The sequence below is a fragment of the Chlorocebus sabaeus genome, chromosome 26 (genome assembly GCF_047675955.1).
Source record: "Chlorocebus sabaeus isolate Y175 chromosome 26, mChlSab1.0.hap1, whole genome shotgun sequence".
Lineage (NCBI taxonomy): Eukaryota > Metazoa > Chordata > Mammalia > Primates > Cercopithecidae > Chlorocebus > Chlorocebus sabaeus.
In genome coordinates, this window is record NC_132929.1 from 9,334,240 (window position 1) to 9,347,256 (window position 13,017).

Here is a 13,017-nt window from a genome sequence, read left to right on the forward strand (position 1 = left end):
ATGTAGGTGTGAAGAAAAAGGTACTTAATAGAACTTTTCAGAGACAGTTTTGTCCCTTGGTGGAAGGAACAGGAGGCTGAAACTTTGCAGCCACAAGCTTGAATAACCACGGGTGGTCGCTTAACTTCAAACCACTGAAGGGGGATCACTTTCAATGCGGGACCTTTATATGGGCTGAGAGGGTTTGCAAGTTAGGCTAGAGCTAAACTGCTTGGAGTGAGAGAGGAGGATTAAGCTTCGCCCTCTGATTTTCCTTCTCTGCCTTTCCCTCTAGTTCTTTCTGTTCAATCTCTCCCTGAAAATATGTTCAAAATAAGTCTCTCTCATGCAGGGTATATGCCCCAAGGGGCCCTGAAGATAATCCATTGGCAATCAGAAGGTAATATTAGGACTTCTCTTACACCATACACACACATGCACACATTTTTTTTCTGAGAAACTGGCAGCTGATGGTTTAAGGAATACCAGTTTTAAGGAGCATGCACTTACTAACTGACTTGAGTCATTTACATCCTCTTTCCAAACCCATTAAAAATCTGAGAGTAACATACTCTTGTTTTCAGGATATTAGCCCTTAGTTATTGCTTAATGGACTTTTTAAGAGGTCAAAATAGGTATGTATATGTATTTCTGGTTGTGATTGCTTGCTCATTTCCCCAGAGAACTAAACATGAAGAATTTAAGCCTTTTATCAATGTGATTTGGATTTATTGATGCTTCAAAAAGTTGGACAAAGTGGAGAGTGGTTTTAAAATGTCACACATATATCTCTTAAACCTTATATTCTTAAGAGATAAGTATTTTGCATATGAGCAAATATTTTAAAGAGATAAATTTTGAGTTAGGTTATTCAGTGGATAATTTCTCCATAACACTTAACGTAACTTTTGCTGAGTGCTAATCTTTTGATGAAGGACCACTAAGAGGACAGTATTCAATATGAGTTCTCACTTGTCTTAATCCTTTTATCCTGCTTTACTTATTTTCCACAGAATTTATCTCCTTTTAACATAATTCAGTGTTGACTTATTACGCTTGTTTATTGTCTGTCTTTGGCAAGTGTAAGCTGTGCAGGTATTTTTACTATTTCCCTTGAAGATAGGACTCTGGTAGTAATATGTTTTAGTTCAGATGGCAGGCTTGGAAAGGCTTTTCCAGAAACAAGTTTCCATTCAAAGACAAGCTTCCCATTGATTTGTGATTATTTGCATCAAGACCTTTCAGTGGAGTGAAGGAAAAATTGGAAACCTGGGACTTCCAGTTGAATGAAGCCACTGACCTGCCTTTGAGATCATTCCTTGTTGATGTCATCAAGAAAGAGCACTAGGCTGGGTTGTAGGCAGACATGAAATCCTACAGCAAGCCAGGAACCTGGTGCATTTTTTTCTTAAGGATGGACACCAGAAGGGTTATAAGTCTGCTAGCATGTGTAAGAAAGCGCAGGGTAAATACTGAAAAGGACTTATTTTTGTATAAATGCAATTTCTTGTCTGTTTCATCTGCCCAGTTGGAGTGGCAGTAACATCAGATGGGGCCAGGCTTTTCGACTCCGGCATCTCACCACAGGCCACTACCTGGCCTTGACAGAAGACCAAGGCCTTATACTGCAAGACCGGGCAAAGGCAGACACCAAGTCCACAGCTTTCTCTTTCCGGGCATCAAAGGTAAGGTGTGATAAAGTGGACTTTGACCCTGTTCTAAAAGTGAAAACTCAGACACCTCCAGGTAGAGCTATAACTGGAAAAGAAAGTAGGCTGGAACAAAGCAGAGTTGGAAATTTGACCTAAGATAGATAAACACTTTCTTCTTTTATCTTTTGAATTGAGTTCATGGAGGAATGTGTACCTTGGATGAAGGTTGAAGTCTTGAGCAAAAGGAGAGTGTGTGTGGACAGTCCTGGAAAATCCAAGGATCATAGGAATGGACATTGTTGCTCAAAGTCTATTGGAAACTATTGTTGTTGTTTAGTGCATTCTGAGTTGTCTTTAATAACTTTCAAGTTATATTCTTCACTCCTTTAAAGCAATAGTAGCATGGAGGCATGGGTTTCAGAGCTACATTTGTTTAAATAAAAAGGTAATTTGTTAAAAAGGTTTAAATTTAAAAAGCATGAGTTTCAGTGCTTTATTTGTTTTAATTTTTTTAAATGATGCAGAGAACACATTCTGGACATGACATCGTCTTGCAGTTATTAATATTTATATGATAAAATTTACTACTACCTTCCCCGTTCTTTTCCATAGCTATTCCTACTCCCCAGATCTCTCAGCTCTCTCCTATCCATCCCAAACCTTCATTAAGAGTGGATCCTCTGGTAGTTAGGTTAACCTTGAATTAATGGCTTTACCATTTGATGTGTATGTGGACAACTATTCTTTTTTAATGTTCAGCCACCTTTAATGTTCAACCAGGCTTCAACTCTCTCTAACTCAGAGCTGGATCTAGTTGAACGGTCAGAATTGCATGCTGAGCTAACTTCTGACAGACAGTTGGATGGTCTGTCACTTTATGAGTGTTCTGGAAAGATCATCCAAGCATGAGAAAGGCTCTGCACAGATGTGGGCACAGTTATCAGGAAGTCTGCGCTTCCTAAGAGTATAGCTCAATATCTCCTTTGGGAGCTTCACCTTTAGTTTCATTCCTTGCTCTTTTCCAGAAATAAATCTTGATGTGTGTTCTCACCGTGATTTCACTCAAGGATTGTTGAGGATTCTGCTTGTGTAGGACTAGGGGTGAGGCTGACAGCTGAATTTTCTATGGGGGCATCTCTGCTTCCTAATGCACCTGAAGAAAATAGCACTGCCCTCCTTTGGTGCAGGGGTTCAGAGTCTGTTTTCCCCCTCATTTTGTGCTCCTATGGTCTTTTTAGGCAGAGAAACTCTTTGGCATGTAGTTTTTTCTCTTTAATATTGCCCTATATCAGAATTGGGCTTTTTTCGTATCTTTATTCCAAATATTAAAAGACATGATCTTCCTGTTCATATCTTCCTAACCATCTCTCAGATGTTATCTTCCATCTGCTTCTCTTCCAATGGCTATTGACTCTGATTTCATTCTGGTTTTTCTGAGCACGTCTTCCTCACGTTGCTATCATTTTTTCTTTTTTTCTTAGATTGCCAGCACAAGAGGGATTCTTTAAATTCAAATTGATATCTATTTAGTAAACATTTTTGCCTCCAGGAAGTGATTTAGAGCAGTGCAACTTTCTGAAAGAATCAGTGAAGCAAAGCAACAGAAAAGTCGTAAGAACAGAGACTGGAACGTGGAGTGGGGGCTGAAGGTGGGTGGGAGTAGAAGAGGGAGGTGGAAAACAAGAAATGACTCATCATGGCTAATGACCAAGCAAGTGTTTTTCTAAGAATGCCAGTTTGGCCCTTTCTGTATTTGGGCATTCTCCCCCTTTCTCCTTGACCCACTCGGGGTGTGTTGCCAAGGACAGAACAATGACCTCGGGGTCTTTACCATTTCAAAAAGGGGCTTTTCTTCCAGCGCAGGATCAGGCGGCCTTCCAGGCAGCTGGCAGGATCCTGTTCCAAGGGGACTCTTCCATTCTATTCCGTTCTTGGCTCAGCCTTGTGGAGCGTGGCTCAGCACTGTGCTGTGGTCTCTGGGGGAAGCAAGGAAGGCTCAGAGCCCCATAGAGACCTTGTCACACTCCTTCCACTTGGCATCACTTCTGGCCTCTGAATACATTTCCTTTCAAAGGGTGCGCTGCTTATCTCCCCAAGTTCCTCCATTTCCACGTATGGGGAGGCGAACAGCGCATGGCTGGAAAGTCATCACGGTACCCTGGGGGCCGTCGGCATAGCAGAGCTGGAGGCAAAAGTCACCCGTGAGTCACACTGTCCTGTGCACTTGGCAGTGTGGTGACATTTCACTGGGGTCACTATACTGGAGATTTTAAATAAGTCTCCATGCAGTAGTATTCAACCCAGCTACCTTCATTTCAATTTGAAAGGAACTGAAATTAAAATGGCCTAGGCTCTGTGGCAGGCTGAGATATGGCTGTGTTCCCACTGGATGTCAGGGTTTCTTTGGGACGTTGTGTGGGCAGGGCTTTGGCACTTTAGACTGTGAAGCTGCACAAAAAGAAGGAACATGTGGAGAACACATAACTCTGTCATACACCATCCAAATAACTGTGCAGGGAGAGCACTGGAGAGGCCCTGATTTTCCTGGGCTTCCATGTGCCTGCTTAGTAAGCGTATTCTTGCCTTGCTTGGCACAGGTTTTCCTTAAATGCCCTCTGTGCTTCCCATCGCCGGCCACCAGTGACAATACCCAGCAGAAAGAGGTTGGGGTTCTGTTTCTCAACAATGTAAGGACATTGAATCGTCTGGCCAGCCCTTGCCTGTTACAGGCATTATGTGACAGAGCAGGCGGCAAACAGTAGCCTGAGATAGTGGTTCAGGATCTGTGTGGTGGCACAGGAGTTGGGAAGGCTGAGGGAGAGGTGGAGACAGTCAGCTGTCTCCCATGGGACTGGGCCAGAGGGTGAGGAAGCAAGGTGTTCATCTGATCCTCTCCGTATGTTGGAGAATCTGCAAAAGAGAAAAAAGAGACTCTTGGGAAGATCACTGCTGGGGCTTTAGTCATGTGTTTTGGGAGGACACCGGGTGTGCTGGGCCGTGAATCATTTGGTAATAATGAGCTTCCCAGCCCACATTTTCTGTCAGGTTGCATTAGCCTGCGACGGTTATGACTACTAAATTGGGGGACACTGGACAGCTGCAGGTGCATGCTAACATCCTTAGCAGCCTGCCATTACCAGGAAGATGGCAGGTGCCCCAGTGCATCTTTTATGTGCATTATAAGGTGGAGGTGTGATTGAGCCTTGCTGAAAGGTGACTAAGTCCGAGAACCAGCTGCAGTTATTGGCCTGGGCCTGGCTCAAATGGAATCAGACTGAAGACTTGGAGCAAGCTATACAAATCACATAGAATAAAGAGCAGGATGTGATCTTGATCAAGGTCCTCCTTCCCCCACTTCAGCAGATGATGCAACTCAAATTGGAGGGCTAGGATGTAGTATTACTTCCAAAACACAGCATCCCAGCCTTATCCCTTTGATCTGAGAGTGGTGTTGTGTAAGACACAGCCTGGCTTCAAAGTTAGCCTAGATTGGGCCTTGATTCTCATCTGCCCTCTGTGAGACCTGGAACACAATTCTTCATCAATTTGCACCTCATTTGAAGTCTTTCATAAAAGATCATTCAGACCTGACAGCTGCCTGCCCTTCCACTGTGTTTCTTGCCACTTGCCTGAGGCTGCCTTGAGCCCTAGCATACTATTTCAGTCTTGGAACATGCTTGTTTTTTTCTAATCACCACCAGACTTGTGCCTGGAATACCTTTTGCCCCTCTGCAGTCTACCACAGTGAGCACCTTCTCATGCTTTCAGGCAAGTGTTAAGTGCTCTTTGTGAGAGGAAAACCTGCTCATGCGTTCTTAAGGCCGTCACTTCCTTGACTGGGAGGCGCTGGATGACAAGGACCACACATATCCCACCCTGCTTTATTTTTGCATCCTAGAATCTCTTGTAGTAAGTTTGAAAAATGCTTGCTGAAGGGTTACATCAGTGTGGTCATACCTTGAAATAGAGTGAAATCCATTTCATTCTAGCCTCCATTATCGTCATAGAGACATCCTGCCATCCTTGTGTAATCATTTTGCTACTGTAATCTCTTCCCAGTACACACCCAATGAGAGAGATTCATTTTATTTTGAACATCTAAGACAAATTTCTATGAACTTGATTTCACATCATTTTTCCATGGTCTTGACATTGCAAGGCCATTCCCACAAGGATTTCAGATAATGTGATTTAATATTTACTCTGGCATGGCAATATTGTCTGTTTAGATGTCATGACTCAAAGTCAGTTTACATCATTGAATTTTTTTCAGGGAAGGGTGAATTAATAATGTTAAAGCAGGCCTTATGTATAGCCACTTATTGTAAAGCCACTTTAAAAGTGCTTTAAAAAGTCATTTTAAATGACTACACCATACATCTTGAATGATTGGGCTAGAATCTCGAATGTTGCCTATTTCATAGTGTAAGGGTATAGAGCTATCCCTGTTCCCAATTAGAGGAAATTTTTCCTGACTGTATAAAAACATTAAATTCAGTTTAGTAAACATTTATGAAACATCTGTGTGCTGAGCATAGTGTTCTTAGCCAAATGTGACTTCCCTGCCTACCTTTCACGTGCCGTTTAACCTCGGCAGCCATGGCATCCCTAACCAAGGTGACAGCTGTGCTCATGGTTCACCTGTCTCTGAAACCCTGGTGCAGAAACAGCGCTGTTTTTGCTGGTTCCCTTGCTTGCTCCATTTTCTTACCAAGTTATCCACTAGGGAAAGGGAGGGTATGCAGCAAAGGAGGGAAGGGGAGAGAAGAAAATATGGATAGTAAGATTCAAATGCCTAAAGACAACATCACTTACTGCAGCTTCATTTTCAATAAAATCTACAAAGGATTTTTAAACTTTAAACTGATGTGCTTTCTCTAGAGTTTATTGTTCAAAGTGGACCAAATACCTTGGGCTTTGAAGTGGAAGAAGCCTGGGTTTGAACCCTGGCTCTGCCATATGCTGTTCATATGTTTTGTGAAAAAATATAGATTTTTTTTAAAAAGTGTGTCTTGAAAGATTGCTGTGAAAATTAAATGAGACCAGGAAGATGACCTGGTAGTTTTCTTATCCATAAAATGGAAGTAGTGCTGCTTATCTCAAGGTGGTGGTGCCAAGGAATAAATGAGAAATACGGAGAAAAGAGCCCAGTACAGTGACTTCTGCTCAAGAAATATGCCTTCCCCAATAAGGCAGATGAATCTGCTTCCCAGCATGTAGTAAACAGAGGAAGGCATTCCTCCTCTTCCCACACAAAGCCTGGAGTCAACTAGACTCTTATCAATGTCCTGCAGTGTGTGGTTTTTAAGGGCAATACGAAGATCTCAAATTCTAGATGAGAAAGTCTTAAGGGGGCTATGTTGATATGGAAACAAACCCAAAGGTGATTCCTCAAGGTTTCTCCAGAGACACCTGGAAATAGTGGGCTAACCAGGAGTTTCTTGAAGGCTCACCCCAGCATCCATGAATGGACTCCGCCTTCCCATATCTACTTTTCCTCTGAAACATTTCTGGGTGTCTACAGTCCTGTATTGTAAAAGGTACTTTCTTGTCATCTGTAAACACAGGTGGCTTAATTGTATTAAATAACACTTTTCACTCTAATTAATAGGCATGAATTAGAAGCTACTCCATTCCACGTATCATCCTAGATACTAATGGTGTCACTTACAACTCAACCATCTGCAGCCATATTTCTTTTCAGCCCATCATTCACATTGATGCCAGAGCGGTTATTCTAAGATGGAACTCTGTGTTTCAGTGGCTTTCCATTACCTACACTAGCTTTTCCCAAGAGGTATTCCAAACAATGATAATAGTGGGAGGAAATAAACAAAATGCTGCATTCGAGTTCAATAGGTCATTTTGATTTTTTCATTGATGCTGATGTTTTGTTTTTACCATAGGACAAACAAGAGCTTATACGATCACAATATTCCCTTTGACTCTTAGAAGAAGATTCGGTATTTGTCCACAGTTGTCTTTTTCCCATACGAAGTCTGTTAACAATATGAGCTTCAGAAATATGAACCTGTAGAATAGAGTTCAGAGTCCTTAATTTTTGCTCTCATCTCTTTCTGGATTCCAGCATTCTCCTTGCCATGCCGTGCCCCTTTACTAGAAAGCCAATCCCTTCCTCATTACCCTTCACTCCTCTCTACCCTGGCTGCACTCATGTCATGTAGAAATTCTTGTATAAAACCATCCCTTACTCCCCTGGTAGAGTTGTTTTTTCTTCCAAACTCCAATTGTACTCTGAATATAGACCATACCTTGTTGTGCTTGTTGATTTATATGTATAACTCTTAAAATTTGTATGAACCTAAAGCCATTTTCCTTTTTTTTTTTTTTTTTTTGAGACAGAGTCTCTGTCGCCCAGGCTGAAGTGCAGTGGTGCCATCTCAGCTCACTGCAAGCTCCGCCTCCTGGGTTCACGCCATTCTCCTGCCTCAGCCTTCCAAGTAGCTGGGACTACAGGCACCCGCCACCACACCTGGCTAATTTTTAATATTTTTTTTAGTAGAGATTTTTAGTAGAGAAACCACTGTGTTAGTCAGGATGGTTTCGATCTCCTGACCTCGTGATCCGCCCATCTTGGCCTCCCACAGGGCTGGGATTACAGGCGTGAGCCACCGTGCCCGGCCTTTAATAGTATATGTTATCAACTTTTTCTTCATATTAACCTTTAAGCAACTAAACTATTGGCACAATTAATTACTTAACTGTGCTGCTGGTAATGGTAACCATTCAGATAATTCTGTTCAAATGAATTATACCTGGCTTTGGAATTGTACCTGATTTTGGATTATGTTCTATTGCTTACAACTGTGTGGCTTTGAGCAAGTTGCTCAAACTCTGCAAGCCTCGGTGTTATCATCTATAAAGTAGGATAATAAAAGCCATAGGGCTATTGAAAGATTTAGAGAAAATGTAAAGTGTCATGTATGATACACACCACTTTGTAGGTCCTTGGTAAATTCACGTGATGGCGTTTTCATTATAAAGTACTTAGCACAATACCTAGTTTGAACCAGGCACTGGGCAACTATTGGTTCTAGTTTCTTTCTTTATTATTTGTTTGTTTGTTTGTTTGTTTATTTTGAGACGGAGTCTCACTCTGTTGCCAGGCTGGAGTACAGTGGCACCATCTTCTCCTTCCTTCTTCCCTCCCTCCCTCCCTTCCTTCCTTCCTTCCTTCCTTCCGTCCTTCCGTCCTTCCATCCTTCTGTCCTTCCCAGACTCTCGCTCTGTTGCCAGGCTGGAGTGCAGTGGCGCAATCTTGGCTCACCGCAACCTCCAACTCTCTGGTTCAAGCAATTCTCCTGCCTTGGCTTCCTGAGTAGCTGGGATTACAGGCATGCACCAACACACCCAGCTAATTTTTGTATTTTTAGTAGAGACAGGGTTTCACCATGTTGGCCAGGATGGTCTTGATCTCCTGACCTCATGATCCACCCACCTCTGCCTCCCAAAGTGCTGGGATTACAGACGTGAGCCACTGCGCCTGGCCTAGTTCTAGCTCCTTTCTTCATCCTTCCAGGAATATTAAACCAATCTTAGCAACTTGATCATCTCCAGCCAAACATTTAATATTCCAGGAATATTAAACCAATCGTAGCAACTTGATCATCTCAGCCAAATACTAATATGACAATTATGATGTGGTCATGAGCATTTCCTTAATAAGGTGTCAGTGGAGGCAGAGGATAATGATTACTGCCCTTCAACACATATTAGGCCAGATAGCCTCTTCCTTCTTAGAATCAGCTTATCATCTAACATAAACAAGGTTGATGCAAATAAACAGATAGAGATTGAATGCCTGCAGAACAGTAAAACAATAACAAATGATTTGCAACCAGTTTTAAGCAGAGCATTGTATGAAGTACAAAGACAAAGAAATCCCAGTTTTACACCTTTGGCATTTTCAGTCTGTCAGGGGACAGCTAGTATACCAACAACAATACCTGTTTTTAAAATGTAGATATTATTATTCAGGTATGATGAAGCCAACAAATCAGGAGACAATCAGCATTGGAAAAGAACACTTGTTACTCACCATTCCCAAGAGGAATAGACACGCCATACCACACAGGGCCACACAGAGAAGCATCATCCTCCAGGAGGAAAGGAGAGCGAGGGGAAGCTGGGGGAAAGAGCCTTTTCGTGGTTTCCATAGAAAGAGATGGGCTAGGCAGGATAAATAGGCTTAGGCTTGGCTACTTTGAATAATTTCAGCAGCCTCTGGAGCATGGGAGTTGCTATTGGTTGTCTGGTACCAGCCCTGGGGAGATTAGGCTACGGGAATGGGGGTCCAGAAGGTAAAGGAGGAGGTTGGCTTTATGGGCTTTGGATTGGTTTGCATATAAAAGGTGTGCTCCCAGATGAGTGCTTTACCATTTTTAGGAATTGGCTAGCCCTGGAAAGACAGTCCCTGCAGGGTCCACAAAACCATGAGATCAGAGAATGTGTACAGGTATCCTCCGGCTGTGGCTGAGTAGAGAAGGCCTGATGGATGAGATGTTGTGCTGTGTTCTTTTATGTGACCATCAGTCAGGTGCAGCCGTGTGAGGAGATGCAGGAGAGGCTCAGGAAAACAAAGTTTATTATACTCACAGGTCCTAGCAACAGGAGATGTGCCACGCCATGCAGGGTCACATAGGAAGGTACCAGCTTTGGTCAGGAGGCAGACAAGGGGCATAAGCAAGGTGACAACCTTTGCTACCACTTTTGTTGGGGTTTCCATGATTGAGGCAAGGCAGGGCTGGGTAAACAGTTTGGGATTTGCTAGTTTGAGTAATTTCAGGGGACTCTAAGCTATAGAGGTGGTCCCTATCTACCTAGTACCTAGCCTTGGGAAGGCAGAGGAATATCGCCTCCTGGAACATGTGAGCCAGCTACAGGACGTCTGGTTGTGAATTGATTAGATTGCGTATCAAAGGCATGCAGCTGAGCCCTTGGCTATCTCTAACCAGAAAGGTAGTCTCTCCCCAGCCAGAAAGTTTTAAAAATATCGAAATACCACAATATACAGAAGATATGAAATATGGCCGGGCGCGGTGGCTCAAGCCTGTAATCCCAGCACTTTGGGAGGCCGAGACGGGCGGATCACGAGGTCAGGAGATCGAGACCATCCTGGCTAACATGGTGAAACCCCGTCTCTACTAAAAATACAAAAAATTAGCCGGGCGAGGTGGCGGGCGCCTGTAGTCCCAGCTACTCGGGAGGCTGAGGCAGGAGAATGGCGTAAACCCGGGAGGCGGAGCTTGCAGTGAGCTGAGATCCGGCCACTGCACTCCAGCCTGGGCGACAGAGCCAGACTCCGTCTCAAAAAAAAAAAAAAAAAAATATGAAATATAAACAATACAGATGTAGAGATGCCAAGATGAAGCAGGGGAATTCCAAACAGAAAGGATAATGTCAGTAAAGGCCCAAAGAAGGGGAATATTTGGTACATGAATATAAGTACTCTTAGTCCAATTTGGTTAGAGCATTTGGAGTATAAGAACTTTAGAGATAACAATTGTATTCCATAGGAACCTGGGAGTTATTGAAAGAGAATGATTGGATTAGCTCTATTTTTTAGGACGTTTCCATTTCTAGCAGTAGGGTGACTGCAGCTGGGGCCATATTCAAGTAAAAACAGAAGGGAGCATTAGTTCATACTCAAGTCAAAAGAAAATCACCAATGTGCTGTCAATAAAATCAAGCCTCTCCATCACCGAGCTCTTTAATTTCCTTTACTGATTTATCATTACTGTTTAGGGTTGAATTGGGTTGTTTTTCTTATGGATTTTGTCTCTAGATCTTCGTTTGTTGCCGCCGTTCTATTAAATTAGAAGTGGCCACTGCAGCGACTACCATAGAATTTGGAAGCCGATGCTGTTTTGTAAAACAAAGACACAGAAACACTCCTTTCTATACAGAATCAGGATTCGTTTATTTCAGTGACTCCAGAAAAACAGATCTTTTTTTTTTTTGCAAAGCCATGTTTAAGTGAAAGGCAAGAAAGTAATGAAGTTACCATATTCACTGAGAGTTGGGTAATATGAATTGTTTTAATCAGGAGCTATTAGACATCAATGTAATTATTCATATTTAACAGTTGTGGTGTGCATAATTTTAACCCCTGCATTGGCTACAGTTAGAGAGCAGACTAGAGATGAGAATTTTGGCATCTTTTCAGTTCTGTTACTGGCTCGAGTGTCTCTAGAGCTGTGAATATTGCTGCAGTGAAAATCAAGTATCCATTGTTTTATAGAATAAATACATTCTTGATGAATTGCCTGTAAAGTAAATCCCAATATATCAAATACTATTATCCTATTAGCTAATGTTACAAAATCAGAAATATATTTTTCTGGCAATAATCTTTTTGCAAAAGAAAAATTCATGCTTATCCTTGGATGTTATCTTGCTGCTTGAAAAAGTAAAGAAGTCATATTTAATAATCCAGCCAATGTTTCAACACACACATTTAAAAGAAAAAGAAATTTCTTGTACTAATATTGCTCCAAGTGATCCTTTAAATGTTGTGCGAAATAATGAAAGCTTGAAGGAAAAGAAGAGCTTAAACGTAAAAGAAAAAATTACTCAGCTATTTATATTCTCTCAGTATATGTCCATTAAGTAATTGATAGGTGTTGAATTTTCTGTTATAAATCCAAAGTTAATTGAAATTTGGCCTATGCCCTTGATTTTTTTCATAGCCTGACAAAAAGAAAATGTCGTATAAACAAACACATTTTACATGATGATGTGCTAAGTGCCCAGTAGAGCAATGAGACTGTGCTGGGGAAGAATAGCAGGAGAGACTGACTCTTCCTTTACAGAGGTAACCTCTGAGCGGGGTTTTGAAGGGTGAGGAGTAGTTTAGAGTAGGAGAAGAGCACAGACTCTGGAGCTGGACTTCCTGTCATTACTTCCGGAATGATCTTGGGCACATTTACCTCCTTCATTTTCTCATCTGTAAAACTGGAATGGCATTTGTAGCTACATCAGAGGCCACTATGGAGAGTTAATACATGTAAAGAACTTAGAACATTATATTGAGCGTGGTAATGACTCAATACATGTGCTGCTGTTTGTTCCACTATTAAGAATGAGAAAAATGTGGAGGCCGAGGTGGTGGAGTGCTTGAGCCCAGGAGTTCAAGATCAGCCTGGGCAACATGGGGAAACCCTGTCTCTGCAAAAAGCAAAATCATAAATAAATAAATGAACAAACAAAAGATTAGCTAGGTGTAGTGGCCTGCACCTATAGTCCTAGCTATTCAGTAGGGTAAGGTGGGAGGATCACTTGATCCTGGCAGCAGAGGTTACAGTGAGTCAAGATTGTACCACTGTATTCCAGCCTGGGTGACAGAGTGAGACTCTGGGCTCAAAAA

General features: G+C 42.2%; 1 protein-coding gene across 4 annotated transcripts in view; it reads left to right on the forward strand.

The window, feature by feature from the left end:
- The window catches only part of RYR3 (ryanodine receptor 3), a 551,601-nt gene that overhangs the window by 236,566 nt on the left and 302,018 nt on the right, over window positions 1–13,017 (forward strand). For all 4 annotated transcript variants that reach the window (XM_073012013.1, XM_073012015.1, XM_073012014.1 and 1 more), the window contains exon 10: window positions 1,508–1,664. In XM_073012013.1, the coding sequence (XP_072868114.1) occupies window positions 1,508–1,664 (157 nt within the window). The remainder of the gene's footprint in view (window positions 1–1,507; window positions 1,665–13,017) is intronic.